Raw genomic sequence first — 19,439 nt, forward strand, 5'->3', positions numbered from 1 at the left:
TCTCTTCAGAGACTTGTTCAACTGAACTACTTTCCACACATTGAACTTCAACAAACAAAGACGTTTCTTAGTCTATTTAACACGTTGACTGCCACTGACGTATTAATACGTCAAAACAAATCATCAAATTTTTTTTTTTGACGGTGCTACGTGGATCAATGCTCCCCGCGTCTCCTATGGAGATATTGGAAGTATTGAATGTGTATAATCTATTTTACCGACCAGCTAGGTGGCGACGGTCCTCTCCCGACAGAGAGAAGTCAACCAAAAGCAGCCGCCTCCCGCGGCTGCTTCCTCCATTCTCAAGGAAATGGCTTGGCGATTTTACAGTCAGAAACGAACGAGCCTCATTCTCATACTGTAGGCGGGGACGCTTTCGCGCTGCTGCGGTGGGGGGTTCCAGAAATGGTTTGGGTGGGCAGCATAAAGCCTAGAGTCGCACGGGGCTTCATCGGGGCTCTCAAACCCAAGAGACGAGTGAGACCTATCCACACTCGCTGCCAGGGAGGGAGGCTGCTCAAACTCGCTGCCAGGGAGGGAGGCTGCTCAAACTCGCTGCAGCAGCAGCAGCAGCAGAACACTCGCTTGTGACAAACGCAGGCTGAAAGCCACTAGACACGCCTACGGAGGGAGGAGTTGAAGGAGAGGGCGTTCGGAACTATATTGTTTGGATGTCTGATCTCTCACTGATGCCAAAAATAAATGGTTAAAGTGACTGTTCTGCCTGTTTGATTGAATTTCACAAAACTGCGATTATCTCAGCTTTCACTCTCAGACGCTAAAACCATGCTGTACTCAACGGCTAATATCTACATAACTACTAACTCTACAAACTAACTCTTTTAGACAGAGAAAGCACACATTCTATTAGTACTTTTGTGAACTTTGTGTTGACAAACTCCAAGCAGAAAAGAATCCTCGGCTCTTGTAAAATGAGCCAGAATCCTCAAAAAAACGGCTTGGCAAAAGCTACCTACAGCAAAAAAAAAACGGCTGGCAGTCAATGTGTTAATTTTTTTTTTTTTTTTTTTTTTTTTGGCGATATGAGATTTCATCTCAACGATACATATCGTGACGTTTTACTATCGCAAAATTTCGTGGGACGATATATTGTGACACCCCTAGTGGACTGGGATATATACGTCAATAACGTCATCACTTCAAAGGACGAACACGGAAATTCTCTTTCCCTCACCTGGTTCAGCCCCGTTCCGCCCGGGGTAATCAGTGCACACATCAACAACAGTCCAGGTTGAGTGCTGACGTGACGTGGAAGTCTATGCGACAGTGTGTAGTTCTGGATTAGCTTAGCACAAGCTTTTTACTTCTAGGGCGCATTTACGCTTCAAAACTCATGAAAGTGGTCCTCATGTGTGAAGATTATCAGACTGAACTCTGGTTCGTGTTTGATTAAGCTTGCATTGCTCAGAGAACTTATTTGAAGCATTGCGCCAAAAACCCATTCAAAAATCCCATAGACAGAAACAGTGAAGAACCAGGAAGTCCGGGACTTCCGCGTTCTGACTACAAAAATACGTCATCCCTGGGGCTCTCTATTGGGGGCCTACCTCATAAAACTTGATTAATATTAAGAGGTCAAATGTTCTGTTTCATTTAGAATAGTTTCCTTCAGTGTTGCATCACACTCTGAGAGCTTGTAGTGAGCTAGTCTCGCTGGCCAGCATCCCCCCCCAGAGGAGTCTGGCTGCACAGAAACAGGCTACTGGCATACACTACATTCACACAGGGAACCTACATCTTGCCTTGCCTCAACCCACGCCTACGCCTGCAGACCTTGAGCTGGGCGTGAACCTATTACACGCTTTTACGATCACACCGCACGCCTTTGCACGCTGAACCTGGAGCCGAGTTACAAGCGCCTCTCCTCTCTCCCGACTGTATTTTTTCACGTGTGGTCCCGAATTATCATGTGTAGGTAAAATACATCTGATATATTTAATGTTCTATTGATGCTGGATATGTATATCCAGGTCTGACTATAGTTGGACTTTTTAGAGAGGTAATCTTGCAAGAATATGTGCTGGCACAACAACATTGTCCATCTTGCTTCTTCGGTCGCTATTCTCTCTCCTGAAGATTTGTTTGCCGACAGGGAGAAAGCCCCACGTGATAGCCACCCGTCAATCTCTCTCTCTCTCTCTCTCTCTGCTCAACACTGTTGTAGTAACTCTGCCTGCACGCGCCTAGTCGGCTTGAAAATAGAACTCACACCTAAACGATAAAATCGGCAAGGCACAGGCAAGGCGTGGGTACACGCAGGGTTCACGCTCAGGCGCCCGGTGTACACAGCCTTGTTGACTAAAACGGACGCCTATTTAAAAGCGTGGGTAAAGGCAAGGCGTAGGCAAGGCTTGGGTGCCCGGTGTGAACTAAGCCGTAGGCGTGGGTTGAGGCAAGGCAAGGCGTATGTTCCCTGTGTGAACGTAGCGTAGGGCTCGCATTTACGCTTCAAAACTCATGAAAGTGGTCCTCATGTGTGAAGATTATCCGGCTGAACACTGGTTCGCGTTTGATTAAGCTTGCGTTGCCCAGAGACCTTATTTGAAGCATCGCGGCAAAAACCCATTCAAAAATCCCATAGACAGAAACAGTGAAGAACCAGGAAGTCCGGGACTTCCGCGTTCTGACTACAAAAATACGTCATCCCTGCGGCTCTCTATTATACACAAAACTACACAATAGCTATCTAAGCTTGCGTTACATGTTTTGGTACCAGCTTCAAGCTACATTGAATGATATCACTCCAGCCAGAAAAACAAACAAAGAATCAGTTACGAATACAGTTTCCAATAAATGATATGCAAAAGTACATCATAACATTTACCTCAATTTATGAGGAAATGTCTCAAGTCTAGCTCTTCATTATGTCCATGTGGTTAAAGCAAAATACTTTACAATGTATGTTGGAATTTACACGCAAACACAATTCACACCTGTGTTCTAAATTTGAATTTACAATAAACTTCTGAATGAATATAATAGAAGCTGTAAACTTTACTAACAATATTTCACATGTTTGTCTTGGATATATTTTTCTAATGCAACTTTGGAGAAGAAATTATTTCTATAAACTAAAATCCAACAAAGTAAACTTCCACTGTGGTTCGGAGTACAGAAAATCAGCTGTAGTTGTGATTGCACCCTTAAGGCCTAAACATGGTCGTCCGTCAGAGCCTCGCCCCGCCCTCCCCGTATGACGGCGGGTGGAGTGCCGTCCTACGGGGAGGGGCCGCCGTCGGCTGACGGGGGCTGCTCGAAAATGTGACTTCACGGCGACGATACGTGCGTGACGACAGCTGCAGGAGAGTTGTGATTGGCCGTTGCCCTGGCTCTTCGTCGTAAAGTCGCCTTTCAAAGCATGATGTTAGATTATAACAACTAGTTGTGTGGCTTAGCCTTCCCAAATGTTGAGGGTCGTTTTTTAGAATTTAATACATAGAATTGGGAACGTTACATTCAATTTCATTCAGACTGCCTGGCACACAATCTCCGCCATTTTCACACGGAGCTTCCGCGCGCGCGGGGGGGGGGGGGGGGCGTAGTGGCGTCCGAGCATGTGGGGCTCGCTGGCGCCGCCAGACGGCGAGACGGCTCCAATTCGAGGCGGACGGACGACCATGTTTAGGCCTTTAGTCCCGCCCTCCTCCACCTTGAAAGCCACAACAGCTGACTGCTGGCCACACACATAAGACACGCCCACAGGAAATGTTTTAAACAGCAAAACAAAAAAGCCAATTTCAGTCAAACAGGAGAGTTAGACATGGAAACACAGACAGTGATTGATACTGTAGATGTCATGTAGTGAAACTCTACTGTCGTATCTTCTTTGTATAGAGAGGTCCAGGAACGAGTCCGGAAATCGTCGATGCTAACAGTCCTGGTTCTTCACAGTTTTTGAAGCTTTTATGTGCCGTTAAAAGGGTGGCTAGCTAGCAAACGGCTAAATGAGACTACAATGTCGACGCGGATATTATACGTCATCACGAGTGAATGCGGAAATTCTTTCTCTCGCAATCAATGCGTGGACGCCTATGCGACACTGTAGTTCTGGATTAGCTTAGCACAAGCTTTTTACCTCTAGGGCTCGCAGTTACGCTTCAAAACTCATGAAAGTGGTCCTCATGTGTGAAGATTATCCCGCTGAACCTTGGTTCGCGTTTGATTAAACTTGCGTTGCCCACAGACATTATTTGAAGCATCGCGCCAAAAACCCACTCAAAAATCCCATAGACAGAAACAGTGAAGAACCAGGAAGTTCGGGACTTCCGCATTCAGCCTACAAAAATACGTTATCCCTGGAGCTCTCTATTGTCAGACACACTAACTGCTGTGATCAATCTCTGTGTCCTGCTAACACTATCTGTAGTCAGAGGTGATCAAGAATGGTACTTATTTATTTACCAATGACTGCCAGACACTGTCTGTGGTCTGTAACAAATGTCATCAGTGTTGATGTAATATGACTGTGTGTTGTTTGTATTGAGCTGAACATTCATTCATGATAATTACATATGAAACAAACAGAAAAACTGTTACAATGTTGCATTCATCCATGATCACCACAGTGACGTTTATCCATGATGGGTATGCAATGTTGACTCCACTGATTAAACTACAACTATGACAAAAAAATAAACTTTACATGTGATAGCAGCACAATGATATCTGAGCATCTATAAAGATCGTATGGGCAAAATCTTGTAATAGTTTTACAATTTGAACAAAAGATAGTTCAAACTTTTGTTCAAATTCTCTACTTTTCTGTTAGATCTTCATCTGATCAATGGTAATAAATTGCCTTCATCCCCACAGAATGAGGAAGAGGAGTCTAGGGGTTGTGAAGCAGCAGCTGTCCTGCTGTGCATTGTGTCATTGGGTCCTGAGGGATCCAGTCTCTACCAGCTGTGGACACAGGTTCTGCAGACAGTGTATCACCTCATACTGGGCCCAGTCCAGTTCATCAGGAGACTCCACCTGTCCCCAGTGTAGAAAAAGGTCCAGAACAAGATCTGGACTGCAGACACCCAGTCAAACCAGCATTGCACAATGTAAGACTGGGGTTCTGTCTACTGTTGTCACCATTTCTAAAACCAGGAAACAACAGCATATCTGTTAAACACTTGTTTACTCTTTCTTCTCTTCCAGCGGACGGTGTTTTGCAGGAGGTTTTAGACGTTCATAAGATCAGTCTGATAATGAGATGTGAATTTGTGACAGAAGGAACAGAAGGAACAGCTGAAGCAGAAATTGGAACTCCCCTCAATATGATCTACACTGCACTCTACATCACAGTGGGACAGAGTGAAGAGGTTAATACCCAACATGAGGTGTGGCAGCTGGAGACAGCATCCAAGATGGAGGCTCTCCATGACACTCTGATCAAGTGCCACGACATCTTTAAACCCTTACCTGACCAAGAGACACACATCAGAGTAGTTCTGACGCAGGGCGTGGCTGGAATTGGAAAAACCTTCTCGGTGCAGAAGTTCACTCTGGACTGGGCAGAGGGCTTGGAAAATCAAGACGTCACTCTTGTGATTCTGCTTTCGTTCCGGGAGCTGAACTTGATCAGAGATGAGCGGTACAGTCTTCTTATGCTGCTCCATGCTTTCCATCCAACCTTACAGAGGGTCACAGCAGAGAAGATCTCCATCTGTAAAGTTGTGTTCATCTTTGATGGCCTGGATGAAAGCAGACTTCCATTGGATTTCCACAACAATGAGGTTGTGTCTGATGTCAACCAGGTATCATCAGTAGATGTGCTGTTGACAAACCTCATCAAGGGGAATCTGCTTCCCTTGGCTCTCCTCTGGATAACTTCCAGACCTGCAGCAGCCAATCAGATCCCTCCTACATGTGTTGACAGGGTGACAGAGGTACGAGGGTTCACTGATCCCCAGAAGGAGGAGTACTTCAGGAGAAGATCCACTGATGAGGAGCTGTCCAGCAGAATCATCTCACACATCAAGGCATCCAGGACCCTCCACATCATGTGCCACATCCCAGTCTTCTGTTGGATCAGTGGTACAGTCCTGGAGCACATGTTGACTACAGACCAGAGAGGAGAGCTGCCCAAGACCCTCACTGAGATGTACTCGCACTTCCTGCTGGTTCAGACAGAGAGGAAGAAGCAGAAGTATGACCTGAGTCATGAGATGAGTCAACAGCAGCTGATGGAGACAGACAGGGACGTTCTTCTGAAGCTGGGGAAGCTGGCATTTGAGCATCTGCAGACAGGCCACCTCCTGTTCTACCAGGAAGAGCTGGAGGAGTGTGGTCTTGATGTCAGAGATGCCTCCGTGTTCTCAGGAGTGTGCACAGAGATCTTCAAAAGAGAGTGTGTGCTCTTCCAGAAGACTGTCTACTGCTTTGTTCATCTGAGCATTCAGGAGTTTCTCGCTGCAGTCTACATGTTCCACTGTTACACAAACAAGGCAGAGAATGTACTGAGCACATTCCTGGGAAAAGCCTGGGGTAAATGTGATCAATCCCTGGATGTCTTCCTGAAGAAATCCATGCTCAAAGCCCTGAAGAGTAAAAATGGCCACCTGGACCTCTTTGTCCGCTTCCTTCATGGCCTCTCACTCGAGTCCAGCCAAAGTCTCTTAGGAGGCCTACTAGGTCACACAGGGACAAGTCCAGACAGCATCCAGAAAGCCATCAGCAACCTGAAGAAGATGAACACCTCCAATACGTCTCCAGACAGAAGCATCAACATCTTCCACTGTTTGATGGAGATGAACGACCACTCAGTACATCAGGAGATCCAAGACTTCCTGAAGTCAGAGAACAAGTCAAAAAAGAAACTCTCCAAGACCCACTGCTCAGCTCTGGCCTACATGCTGCAGATGTCAGAGGAGGTTCTGGATGTGTTCGACCTGAAAGCGTACAACACATCAAACGAGGGACGAAGCAGACTGATCCCAGCTGTGAGGAACTGCAGAGAGGCTCGGTTAGTCCTGATGTGAAAATTAACATTATCTACAGTGTAGTTACATTCACACTAGAGTTTGGGCATGATGTTGGGCACAGCCGATGGTCTCAGCCCCACCATCGTAACATCGTGATGTCTAGTATAAGAGCCGTGTGCAGCACACATTGCTGTCTGATGCACCACGGGGAAAAGCAAGCAATTTATGCTTTTATGTGCCGATTGCCAAAACCGATTGATAACGCAAAACACGTGAGCCATTTTCGGGTGGAGTTGGTGGCATAAACACAGAGTCAGAGTCACTTTATTTGCCATTTACAGTAGGGACTGCATTGGAATTGGGGTGCTAGGAGCTTAAAAAACATACATAACAAATCACAGGACAACATATGAAAACATTAAAGTCGAGCTGACCCACAAAATGACTTTTCTTTTCTTTTAGTTCAAATACCTGGGTATGCAGTGCAACTATTTAATAATGTATGCAAACAAAATCACAACAATCTAATTTCTTTAGTTTTTCACACTTTTTCACATCAAAAGTTCGTTTTTCAAGATTTCATTGATAACAGTAATGTACAGTTTGCTGACGTCACCCTGTAGTATCAAATTTCTACCCCATTTCAACCAATCATATCACGACATGCAGCTGTCAATCAAATCTTCATTTCTGGATAATTTTCTCTTCCAAATGAAGTAGAAAATGGCGCCTAGTGCCTGTCATCTGGCAGAATTCCTATCCCATAAACTAACTACTAACTTGACCAATTGTTAGAAACATGAACAACAAACAAAAACTATAATCTCTAAGAATGCAAAGAAATGTAACTGGCTTGTTAAAACGTGCATTCCAGGGATATCGTATTTACAGAAATAGCGTAAAAGGCGCGCGCTTGAGAACGTTTGAGAACGTGGTTGTCAGGGGTCTCCCCTCGGAGATTCCAGGCGGGCGGGCAGCACCCATTCATCGGATTGTCCGCTCCCTCCGCACGAAGCAGCTGGCTGCCTGGTACTCCGCGGATCCCACTCGCGTAGCACGACAACACGCTGAATCCCACTCGATTTGGGGGTGGAACACGCCATGATTGGCCAAAGCCCAATCCAGTCCCCAGAATTGTCAAATAAAATCATCGACATGATACTATGACCCGCCTCTCAACCTGTCATCTTAGACAAACTATGTTTTCAGTCTGAAACGGACTCATTATGCACGTGACGAACAGGTTCAGTTCGACTTTAAGATACCGCGTTAAAAGGAATAAAAGGGTTAAAAATTTAAAAAGATAAAAAGAGACAAGTGCATATGTGGATAGAACCGAGTTCTCCAGCTCAAGTTTTAAAGTGCAAGATGAGTGCCAATGACGACTTTAGTCGTCAATTGCTTTAGTGACGTAGAGTGCCAATGACGACTAAAGTCGTCAATTGCGTTTTTTGACGGTGGGACGTGGATCAAAGCCAGATCTATCTCCTGTAAAATTTTGGGGCATGTTGAATGTGTAAAAGCTATTTTATCGACCCATTAGGTGGCGACAGTGCTCTCCAGATTAGAGAAAGGCCAGGAGAAAAGAGAGAAGAAGTCATGAGGAAACGGAAATTGCATCGATCGATATGCGTGAAGCATAACGTTAGCTGTGCCTGTGAACAGCAGTCAATCTGCTGCCACAGCCCCTCCGTCTCCGCTGCAATAGCCCCTCCATATGATTTAGTTGGCGACACCAGCGTCTTTCTGAAAAGTTACATTATTCTCAGCTGGGAGCCGGCGACACGATGTGAAAAAGCGGGGGGATGCAGCGCACTTTTCAGTGCAGAGTCAGAGCAAAAGCAGAGCGAGAGCAAACGCAGCAGAGCCCTAGAGACACTCCCAAGGAGGAGGAGGAGGGGGGTGGGGCACGCAGGGCAGCAGAAAGCCCAGAAAGCCCAGAATCGGACGCAGCTTCACAGCTCACAACCGAAACCCCAGAAACGAGCGAGCCCGATCCAGGCTGCCCCGACGAGCGGCCGCCATCCAGGCAGCAGAGACTCGCCTGACACAAGCAGCACTCAGAGCGAGCAGCAACATCATGACACACCCATGGAGGAGGAGTTTGCAGTAGAGGGGGGGTGGGGGTGCTGTTATATTGAAGGAAATTACTGTTCAGATGTTTCAGGTCAGAAAATATTAGTTTCAGAGTCAATGATTTGCTTGAAATGCTATATTTCACAAAAGGCTCAATATCTCAGCTTCTAGATAGAAACGCCAATTTTTTCTGTTTTTGACCTATCTTCTCCGGCTGATAAGTAAAGAACGGAAAATGATATCAATAAACTTTTTTTTGCTGCTGATACAATAGAGTCTCATCGTTCTTTGTGCGTGTTCGGTGTTTACATAGTAATATCACACAATATTCTGTGGGCCTCGAGAAATCACTGAAAACGCTCTGAAACTCTGGCACTGGGAGCGTTCTCCAAAAGTGGCTGGCACTCAATGAGTTAAAGTGCACATGAGTTAAGATAAAGTGCCTATGCATAGAGGCAGCATTGCATGTACAGTCAGGTATAAGACATCTTATACAAAGGAAAAGCAACAGAAAGTAAGGCATGGTCTACAGCTTGGCGGGTGTAAGATCTAATGTTTGGAATTAAGGTAATTCAGACTGCGCACCACACTTGGAAAAAAGCTCTCATCGCAAAACGATGGTAGAGCATTTTATAGATCGGTAACGTCTGCCGAGGGGAAGTAGGTTAAAGAGATTGGCGGCTGGATGACCTGCAGGGTCTCTAACAATGCTAGAAGCACGGGCCAGAAGTCTAGAGCTGTAGAGCTCTTCTAATGCAGGCAGGTCGGCCTCGGTTGCCCTGCGAGCACGGCTCACAACTCTGTTTAGAGAATTTTCTCCCTAACAGTGAGATTACCAAACCATATGGTGAAAGAGCTGGTGAGGATACTCTCGATGATACATCGATACAAATTCAGGAGGACCTGACTGTTGTGGGTAAAATGCTTTAGTCTTCTTAAGAAGAAGAGCTGTTGCTGAGCCTTTTTGATGACTGTTTTAGTATTGGAGTGCCAAGTGAGGTCATCAGAGATGGTGACACCAAGAAATTTAAAATCCTTAACCATCTCGACTTCAGTGCCGTTGATTAGAATGGGATGGTGGGGTCCCTTAGTGCGGCGGAAATCGATGACGAGCTCCTTTGTTTTAGAAGCATTAAGTATGAGGTTGTTAGTCTCGCTCCACCTGACTAGATTTTCAACCTCCAGTCTGTAGACACAGACACAGCTGAAACCACGCTGAAACATATCGGTGGTGTCATTAAGTGTATGAGACAGACACAACACGTCATCTGTAATGTATGCCAGGATCAAATACCTTGTGGGAGAAGCAATAGTAATCCTTGCAGCAGACAGATGAACAGGATGATATTGTAAACAACTTCTCATGTTTCCTTCAGACCCGTGCTGCCTAGGCTAGCTGACGTTAGCTCTAGTTAGCTTGCTAGAATTTAGCCGCTTGGTAACATTACGGTTTTGCTAGTCTTTACTCTTATTTTTTATCCCATTTTTATCCCCCATTAGTGCTAATTTATATGTATCCTGGTTGCTGCTCCACCCTCTGCCGATCTGGGGAGAGCCGAAAACTGGCTCCATGCTTCCTCCGAGACATGGGCAGTTAGCCAGCCACTTCTTTTCACCTGACAGGGGAAGCTTCACCGGTAGGACATAGCACGTGGGAGGATCACGCTATTATTCATATAGAACTAATTAGCATGACTTCACAACAACAAAAAAGTACTTCCGTGTGCCACTGCAGCAGTAATAAAGCTCAAAAGTTGTGCCAAACCACCATTAATATGTCACACACTATACATCACATCACTTATATTTTGACATTGTGAGTGAGAGCAGAATTAGCTAAATAGTCTGATTTATAATATATGTATGTAGTGTGAATCTTCTGTATATTGTGTGAACTGTCAGTTTTAAAATGTGTGAATTTTGTAGAAAGTACAGTCAAGACTGGCTCCATAGGGTCCCATTATAAAGGTGATTTCTCTAACGGTACAAAATATAAATGAAAGCTGAATTAAGGTAATATAGTCCTAAAAGTGGTGACTCGTTAATTTTGATCGAGCTTAAAGTATGAAGGAGCAGTTAGAGTTCAAAGAGGGCATGGTTTCACCATGAACTGCTGTTTAAAATGAATGGCAGTTGCACCCGCAAGTATAGCCAATCTGTTTGGTTACAAACATGCTGATTCATAAACAGAAATTGACCTAAAACCTCATGTTTTGATTTCTTATTTAGATTGCTGCACCTCTCTCTATTCCTGTCTCAAACCTCATGCTTTGATATCTTATTTAGATTGCTGCACCTCTCTCTATTCCTGTCTCAAACCTCATGCTTTGATATCTTATTTAGATTGCTGCACCTCTATCTATTCCTGTCTCAAACCTCATGTTTTGATTTCTTATTTAGATTGCTGCACCTCTCTCTATTCCTGTCTCAAACCTCATGCTTTGATATCTTATTTAGATTGCTGCACCTCTCTGTATTCCTGTCTCAAACCTCATGCTTTGATATCTTATTTAGATTGCTACACCTCTCTCTATTCCTGTCTCAAACCTGATGCTTTGATATCTTATTTAGATTGCTGCACCTCTCTCTATTCCTGTCTCAAACCACATGCTTTGATATCTTATTTAGATTGCTGCACCTCTCTCTATTCCTGTCTCAAACCACATGCTTTGATATCTTATTTAGATTTATGCACCTCTCTCTATTCCTGTCTCAAACCACATGCTTTGATATCTTATTTAGATTGCTGCACCTCTCTATTCCTGTCTCAAACCACATGCTTTGATATCTTATTTCGATTGCTGCACCTCTCTCTATTCCTGTCTCAAACCACATGCTTTGATATCTTATTTAGATTGCTGCACCTCTCTCTATTCCTGTCTCAAACCACATGCTTTGATATGTTATTTCGATTGCTGCACCTCTCTCTATTCCTGTCTCAAACCACATGCTTTGATATCTTATTTAGATTGCTGCACCTCTCTCTATTCCTGTCTCAAACCACATGCTTTGATATCTTATTTAGATTGCTGCACCTCTCTCTATTCCTGTCTCAAACCTGATGCTTTGATATCTTATTTAGATTGCTGCACCTCTCTATTCCTGTCTCAAACCTGATGCTTTGATATCTTATTTAGATTGCTGCACCTCTCTCTATTCCTGTCTCAAACCACATGCTTTGATATCTTATTTAGATTGCTGCACCTCTCTCTATTCCTGTCTCAAACCTCATGCTTTGATATCTTATTTAGATTGCTGCACCTCTCTCTATTCCTGTCTCAAACCTCATGCTTTGATATCTTATTTAGATTGCTGCACCTCTCTCTATTCCTGTCTCAAACCTCATGCTTTGATATCTTATTTAGATGCTGCACCTCTCTCTATTCCTCTCTCAAACATCATGCTTTGATATCTTATTTAGATTGCTGCACCTCTCTCTATTCCTGTCTCAAACATCATGCTTTGATATCTTATTTAGATTGCTGCACATCTCTCTATTCCTGTCTCAGACATAGTTCACTGTCACATCTCCAGCTGCTTCAGAATAGAGCAACTAGGATTTGAACCAGTGCTACAGGAAGTGACATCATCAGAGCCTAGATGCCATACTGAACTCTGTATCTATATTTGCATTAATTAATAATCTGTTTGCGTGAGTTGTGTGACTGACATGATAAAATAATCATATTTCCTCATCTTTTCATATCCATTAAGGCTGAGTGACTGTAAGCTGTCAGAGAGAAGCTGTGAAGCTCTGGCCTCAGTTCTCAGCTCCCAGTCCTCCAGTCTGAGAGAGCTGGACCTGAGTAACAATGACTTAAAGGACTCTGGAGTGAAGCTGGTATCTGCTGGACTGCAGAGTCCACACTGTAGACTGGAGACTCTCAGGTCAGTATTACTGATACTGTTCAACAGACCACCATTTAAATGTGGCTTTACATGCACATTAATATCAGTGAAAATAGCTGACCTCTGTATTTTCCTGCTGATGTGAGTTTTGAAAGCAGCTGAGATACCAACATTTATCACATCTAGTTTCTATCCTGTGGTAGAATATTGCATCATCTCCTCTCTTTACTGCCTCTGTTGTTAAGACCTGAAGTAAAGGATTTATCACATTCTGTCACACATTTAGTCCAGAACTGAAATGAAAACACAAACCAGATCCAGATCCAGTTTTTACATGATCATAACTCATTTCAGAACAGTGCACTAATGAGAATCCAACATGTAACTCTTTAAACAAGGAGTTTACCCGAGGATCTCTTGTTCAGAAAACCTGTACAAAAGTTTGCAAAAGCCATACTCAAGAATAAACAATAACTATTATCAGTGCTGGCCGGTTGATATGGCTGAAAATGTTAGAATCATAACAATTTTAATATCAGGCAATATAGAGTTTTATATGTAAAAATAAATATTCCTGTCAAGTTTAAGGGGTTAGGAGTGGGCTAGTGAGCCAGCAATGGAGTGAGACGTGTTGGGGAAAGCTCCTGCCTAGCTTCCTCTAATCTATAATTTAATCGCGCATTCTTTCCACATTTGATGTGAAATTCGTTTCATTACATATGCAAGAATACCTAAGAGTGAGTTTGAGCGGCTTCCATTACGTCAATGGCCGGCAATCTACGTGCTAGATTCAGTTACGACGGTCCCAGCTCCAACACAAGGCCCAAAGCTTCCGCGTCGCAGAGTGCTAACGCTACAACCCGCAGTGCTAACCGTGCTAACAGCAGTGCTACACCAACCAAGCCGAAAATGGATACCGCTGCTATGAAGGCCGACATCATCGCCTCGCTGAAAGCGGACATTGCTGCTGTCATCAGGGGAGAGCTAAAAAACGCGCTGGCCGAAGATTTTGGTATCCTCAGGAGTGAGCTAAAGGAGGTGAAGTCTGAAATCGTAAACAACACAGCCGCGATCCGCTCTGAAATGGACGCTTTGCGGTATACTATCACCGGCGTGGAGGGCGGCTTGTCATCATGCTCGGATGATATCACTGGCCTACAAGCTACGGTGACTGAGCTCAAATCTGAGATGGCGAATTTGAGGGGAAAGTGTGAGGACATGGAGGGGAGGATGCGGCGATGTAATATCCGCATTGTGGGCATCGCGGAGGATCCTGATTCAAGTTCTACTGCATCAGTCTCCAAACTTCTGAAGGAGGTATTACGCATGGAAAAGGACGTCCTGGTTGATCGCTCACACAGAGGCCTCGCACCGAGGAGGCCCGATGGTAAACCACGCGTCATCGTCGCCAAACTTCACTACTACCAGGATTGTGTTGAGGTGCTGCGCCGAGCCAGAGAGAACGGCCCGCTCCGGTACAAGGGGGAACGGATCGCCATCTTTCCAGATTACACGGCGAGCGTTGCCAAGGCCCGATCAGCGTTCAACGACATCAGGAACCTTCTCCGAGGCCGACGTGACGTTCGCTATGGTGTGTTATTCCCTGCCCGACTGCGCATCTCCTACAAAGGGGACGACAAGGAATTCCTGGACTCTGGGAAAGCAATGGCCTATGTGAAGACGATCGTTACCAACGAAGGGGCTGGCTAAGTAACACTGGCATCAATATCTCACTCTCAACCTTGTTGTTGTTGTTTTTTCGGTGGAGCTATTTTACAAGTTGTGATGTCAGGTAATATATCTCCATCTTCTGCCGACATTACTCACTGCCATTATTTTCTTAAATCGCTTCAATGAAAGCTAGAATGTCCTGATGCCAATTTTTATTTATTTATTTTGATTTAATTTGTCTCCATAACATCACCGATAGTTAAAAGGTATTGATGCATTTTCTTTATTTTTCTTTTGATACTATATTACTCTCTGTGTGGTCAACTCGAGAGTTAGAATGTTTTGATGCAACAACAACAGCAGAGCTTTGCGTGTGCGTGTGTGTGTGTGTGTGTGGGTGGGTGTGTGTGTGTGTGTGTGTGTGTGTGTGTGTGTGTGTGTGTGTGTGTGGTGGTTGGGTGTACACGCGCACGCCTTTGCTTTTCCTCACCACTGATAGTTAAAACATTCTGCTGCCTCTTCTATTTTTATTTATTCATTTATTTATTTTTCATTCACATCATCAGAAGATAACATGGCCTGATGTGCTTTTTGTTTAATTATTAATCTCATGATTGGAGGAGGTGTGGCGGGAGCTGACCCGCTGGGCACTGGTTCATAACCCACTACCTACACACCATGTGTAGGCATTTATGCGAGGGGAGCTATAGCCATCATGTTCGGGTGGCGGGCGACGGGGGGTGGGGTTATACCAGACCTGTATTTGTATTTGTTTTTGTTTCTGTTAGTGACTATCTTAAATGGTTTCAACTTTACTACCTTACTTTCATGGGGGGCGCCGATAGTATATCTGCCAGAAACATCCCTAATGAGTGTTGCAAATGATTTGAGTGGTTCTGGAAATTGCCTGGTTAATTTTGCAAGTTGGAATGTTAAGTCTTTGAATCATCCTGTGAAACGTAAAAGAGTGCTCACACATCTTGAACATCTTAAAATTGATATTGCCTTCCTTCAGGAGACTCACCTTCGTACTACTGACCAATCCAGACTAAGTGGAGGATGGATAGGACAAGCATTTCATTCCAATTTTGGTGCCAGGGCGAGGGGGGCAGCTGTCTTAATAAGTAAGAATGTGCCATTTATAATGTCTAGCATTGAATCTGACACAGCAGGGCGTTATGTTATTGTAGTTGGACAACTATATGGTTTCCCAGTTATCTTAGCTAATATTTATGCACCAAACTTCGACGACAACTCCTTTTTCATTAGTTTGTTCTCCCGGCTACCAAATTTAGATACACACCACCTCATTATGGGAGGAGACATGAACTGCGTGCTTTCTCCAAGGCTAGACCGTAGCTCCTCTAAGGTACTATCGAAGTCAAAATCGGCACAATCAATCGAATTGTTTTTGAAAACATATGGCGTATCGGATTTATGGCGTTTCCGTAACCCAGCCTCTAGAGGCTACTCCTTCTATTCCCCGGTTCACAAGACGTTTTCACGCATTGACTATTTTTTTATTGATCAAAAGCTTCTCCCTATGGTAATTGGCTGCGACTATCAACCCATAGTTATTTCGGACCACGCTCCCTTGACAATGAAACTGCGCATCCCTGGGGCAGCACCCAATCATCGAGCATGGAGACTTAATTCTCTGTTCCTTTCGGAAGAGCCTTTTGTAAATTTCATTAAAACCGAAATAGGATTCTTTCTCACCCAGAATCAAACCCCGGGGATGTCGTTCTCAACAGTCTGGGAGTCGATGAAGGCTTACTTGAGGGGACAGATCATTTCGTATTCTGCAATGCGTAGGAGAGCGGATACTGAGCGCCTCAGGCTGCTAACGGAGGACATCTTGAAGTTAGATACAGCTTATAGTCACACACCCACTGATGATTTACTTAAACAACGCTTGGCGCTTAAGTTGGAATTTGACCTCCTCTCGACGCGCCACGCGGAGTACCTTATTTTAAAATCTAAGCATGGCTCCTATGAGCATGGGGAAAGAGCGGGCAAAATGTTAGCACACCAGTTGCGTCAGAGGACTGCTAACCAGTACATTCCCGAAATAAGTGATGAACAAGGCTTAAAGCACACGGATCATTTGAAAATAAATTCTTGTTTTCATAACTATTACTCTTCCCTTTACACGTCAGAGCCACCAGATGACACGTCTGCTTTAGATAGTTTCTTTCATAATCTTGATATTCCGAGAGTTGATCCAGAACTAGCTGCGCGGCTGGAGGACGATATTTCTGTGGTTGAGATTGTTGATGCGATTAGAGACATGCAAAGCGGCAAAGCCCCAGGGCCAGATGGCTTTCCATCTGAATTTTATAAGAAATTTTCCGACCAGCTCGCCCCTCTTCTCCTCTCGGTATTTCAGGAGTCTCTCTCCTCTGAATCTCTCCCCCCAACTATGCGCGAGGCAACCATCTCACTTATTCTAAAAAAAGATAAAAACCCCCTCCAATGTGGTTCATACCGCCCAATTTCACTTCTGAATGTAGATGTGAAGCTACTCGCAAAGCTCCTAGCCTGTCGCCTTGAATTGTCCCTTCCCTCGATAATTAGTCCAGATCAAACAGGTTTTATGAAGAACAGATACTCGTTTTTCAATATAAGGCGTCTTCTAAATATTCTTTATAGTCCCTCTCCATCCGATACTCCGGAGATTTTACTATCACTCGACGCTGAAAAAGCTTTTGATCGGGTGGAGTGGGACTACCTTTTTTATACTCTTGACAGATTCGGTTTCGGTCCAAAATTCATCTCATACATTAAGACTTTGTATTCTTCCCCACTAGCCGCGGTACGTACAAACAACAACCTGTCTGCCTACTTCAGGCTGCGTAGGGGCACGAGACAGGGGTGTCCTATGTCTCCTTTTCTTTTCGCCGTCGCTATAGAACCACTAGCTTTAGCCCTACGTCAGGATGCTCTCATTAAAGGAGTTGGACGTGGTGGTCGGGAGTACAAACTATCACTTTACGCAGATGACTTATTACTGTACTTGGCAGACCCTGTGTCCAGTCTCCCTAGATTGCTGGACTTATTAAGGAAATTTGGCAAGATATCTGGTTACAAAACTAATCTTGGTAAAAGTGAACTGATGCCAATCAATGCAACTGCCAAGAATACTTCATTCAGCTCAACCCCCTTTAAAGTTAGTTTGAAGAAATTTAAGTATTTGGGAATCTGGATTACACATAATCATAAAGATCTGTATAAGGCTAACTTCTTACCCCTGATATCGTGCTTGAAACATGACATTCAACGTTGGGATATGCTGCCCCTCTCCCTGTGTGGAAGGATCAATACAATTAAGATGAATGTGCTACCCAGGTTTTTATATTTGTTTCAAAGTCTTCCTATCTTTTTGACCAAATTCTTTTTCAAGTCCATTGATTCACTCATATCATCCTTCATCTGGAGCAAAAAACCCCCGCGTATACGAAAAAGTATTTTACAGAAGCCTCGCCTCCAGGGCGGTATGGCACTTCCAAATTTTCAGTATTATTACTGGGCAAGCAACATCAGGGCCTTGTTGTACTGGATGAAGGATGTAAGTCCTGAAGCTCCTAAGTGGTTAATCTTGGAAAGTGCATCTTGTGGTCCCACCTCCTTGCCAGCCTTGTTGTGCTCCAAAATTCCTATGGTAAAACCCATTTCTTATTATAGTATCAACCCTGTCGTCGTACAGTCAGTAAAAATCTGGAACCAGTTCAGGCGTTCATTTACAATCACTAGCCTTTCTTTATCCGCTCCGATAGTTAATAATCACATGTTTGCCCCCTCGACCTTAGATGGAGCATTCGAGGTCTGGTCAAGGAGTGGGATAGCATCATTATCTGACCTTTATATAGACAATAACTTTGCATCCTTTGAACAACTGGTGAACAAATTCAATATCCCTAGAACACATTTTTTCAGGTATTTACAACTGCGGAACTTTATAGCCTCACACTTTGATTGTTTCCCCCTGCTTCCCCCCACATCCCTATTAGATTCTATATTTTTTTGCAGGACTAGTTTTAAACAGGTTATAGGCAGGTTATATGATCTTCTTAGTCTCCATAATTCAGCAGCTTTAGACCTTCTCAAAAATAGGTGGGAAGAAGATTTGAACGAACAAATTCCAGAAGAAGTTTGGCAAAATATTATTCGCAGAATATATTCATCATCCATCTGTCAAAGACATGCTGTTATACAATTTAAAGTGGTACATCGACTTCATTGGTGTAAAGTTAGACTGTCCAGAATCAAACCTGATTTGGATCCGACCTGTGATAGATGCAAACAGGCTCCTGCAAGTTTATTACATTTATTTTGGACGTGTCCACGATTACTTAACTTCTGGCAATTTATTTTTGATACTTTTTCCAAAATTTTAGAAGAACCGATAGTCCCATCCCCCTTTATAGCATTATTTGGGGTCGCACCACCGGATGTCCAACTAAATAACTATAAATGCAACATGATGGCATATTGTACTTTGTTAGCCAGACGACTAATACTGTTTAAGTGGAAAGACCCTCTTCCTCCCACTTCCTCTCAGTGGATTAAAGACGTTATGCAATTTCTCAAACTAGAGAAGATCAGGTACTCGATTCAAGGGTCCGTACTGAGATTTTTTGCCATTTGGCAGCCCTTCCTAACATTCGTGGAAAACATGGAAGCTGGAAATGTAAGGCCATAATGTATAAATGTGTGTTGTTTTTTTTTGTTTTTGTTTTTGTGTTTTTTCTTTCTACAGGTCTGGTGGGGTGGGGTGGGTGGGGGGTTCAGGGGATTTGAGTTTGATATTGTAAACTTTGTATTACGAAATGAAAAACCTTGAATAAAGAAACCTTGGTTAAAAAAAAGTTTAAGGGGTTAATTTTGCACTTTTAATAAAGTTGAATAGAT

The 19,439-nt window shown here is 43.9% G+C and overlaps 1 protein-coding gene across 4 annotated transcripts in view; it reads left to right on the forward strand.

The window, feature by feature from the left end:
- Positions 1-19,439, forward strand: part of LOC310800499 (NACHT, LRR and PYD domains-containing protein 12-like) — an 83,388-nt gene that overhangs the window by 58,181 nt on the left and 5,768 nt on the right. For 3 of the 4 annotated variants that reach the window (XM_083663102.1, XM_083663103.1, XM_083663104.1), the window contains 3 exons: positions 4,834-5,069; positions 5,167-6,973; positions 12,723-12,896. The exons of the other annotated variant lie outside the window; for it this stretch is intronic. In XM_083663102.1, coding sequence (XP_083519228.1) covers positions 4,834-5,069; positions 5,167-6,973; positions 12,723-12,896 — 2,217 coding nt within the window. The remainder of the gene's footprint in view (positions 1-4,833; positions 5,070-5,166; positions 6,974-12,722; positions 12,897-19,439) is intronic. 4 annotated transcript variants of the gene reach the window in all.

Source organism: Poromitra crassiceps (assembly GCF_964638095.1).
Source record: "Poromitra crassiceps genome assembly, chromosome: 30".
Lineage (NCBI taxonomy): Eukaryota > Metazoa > Chordata > Actinopteri > Beryciformes > Melamphaidae > Poromitra > Poromitra crassiceps.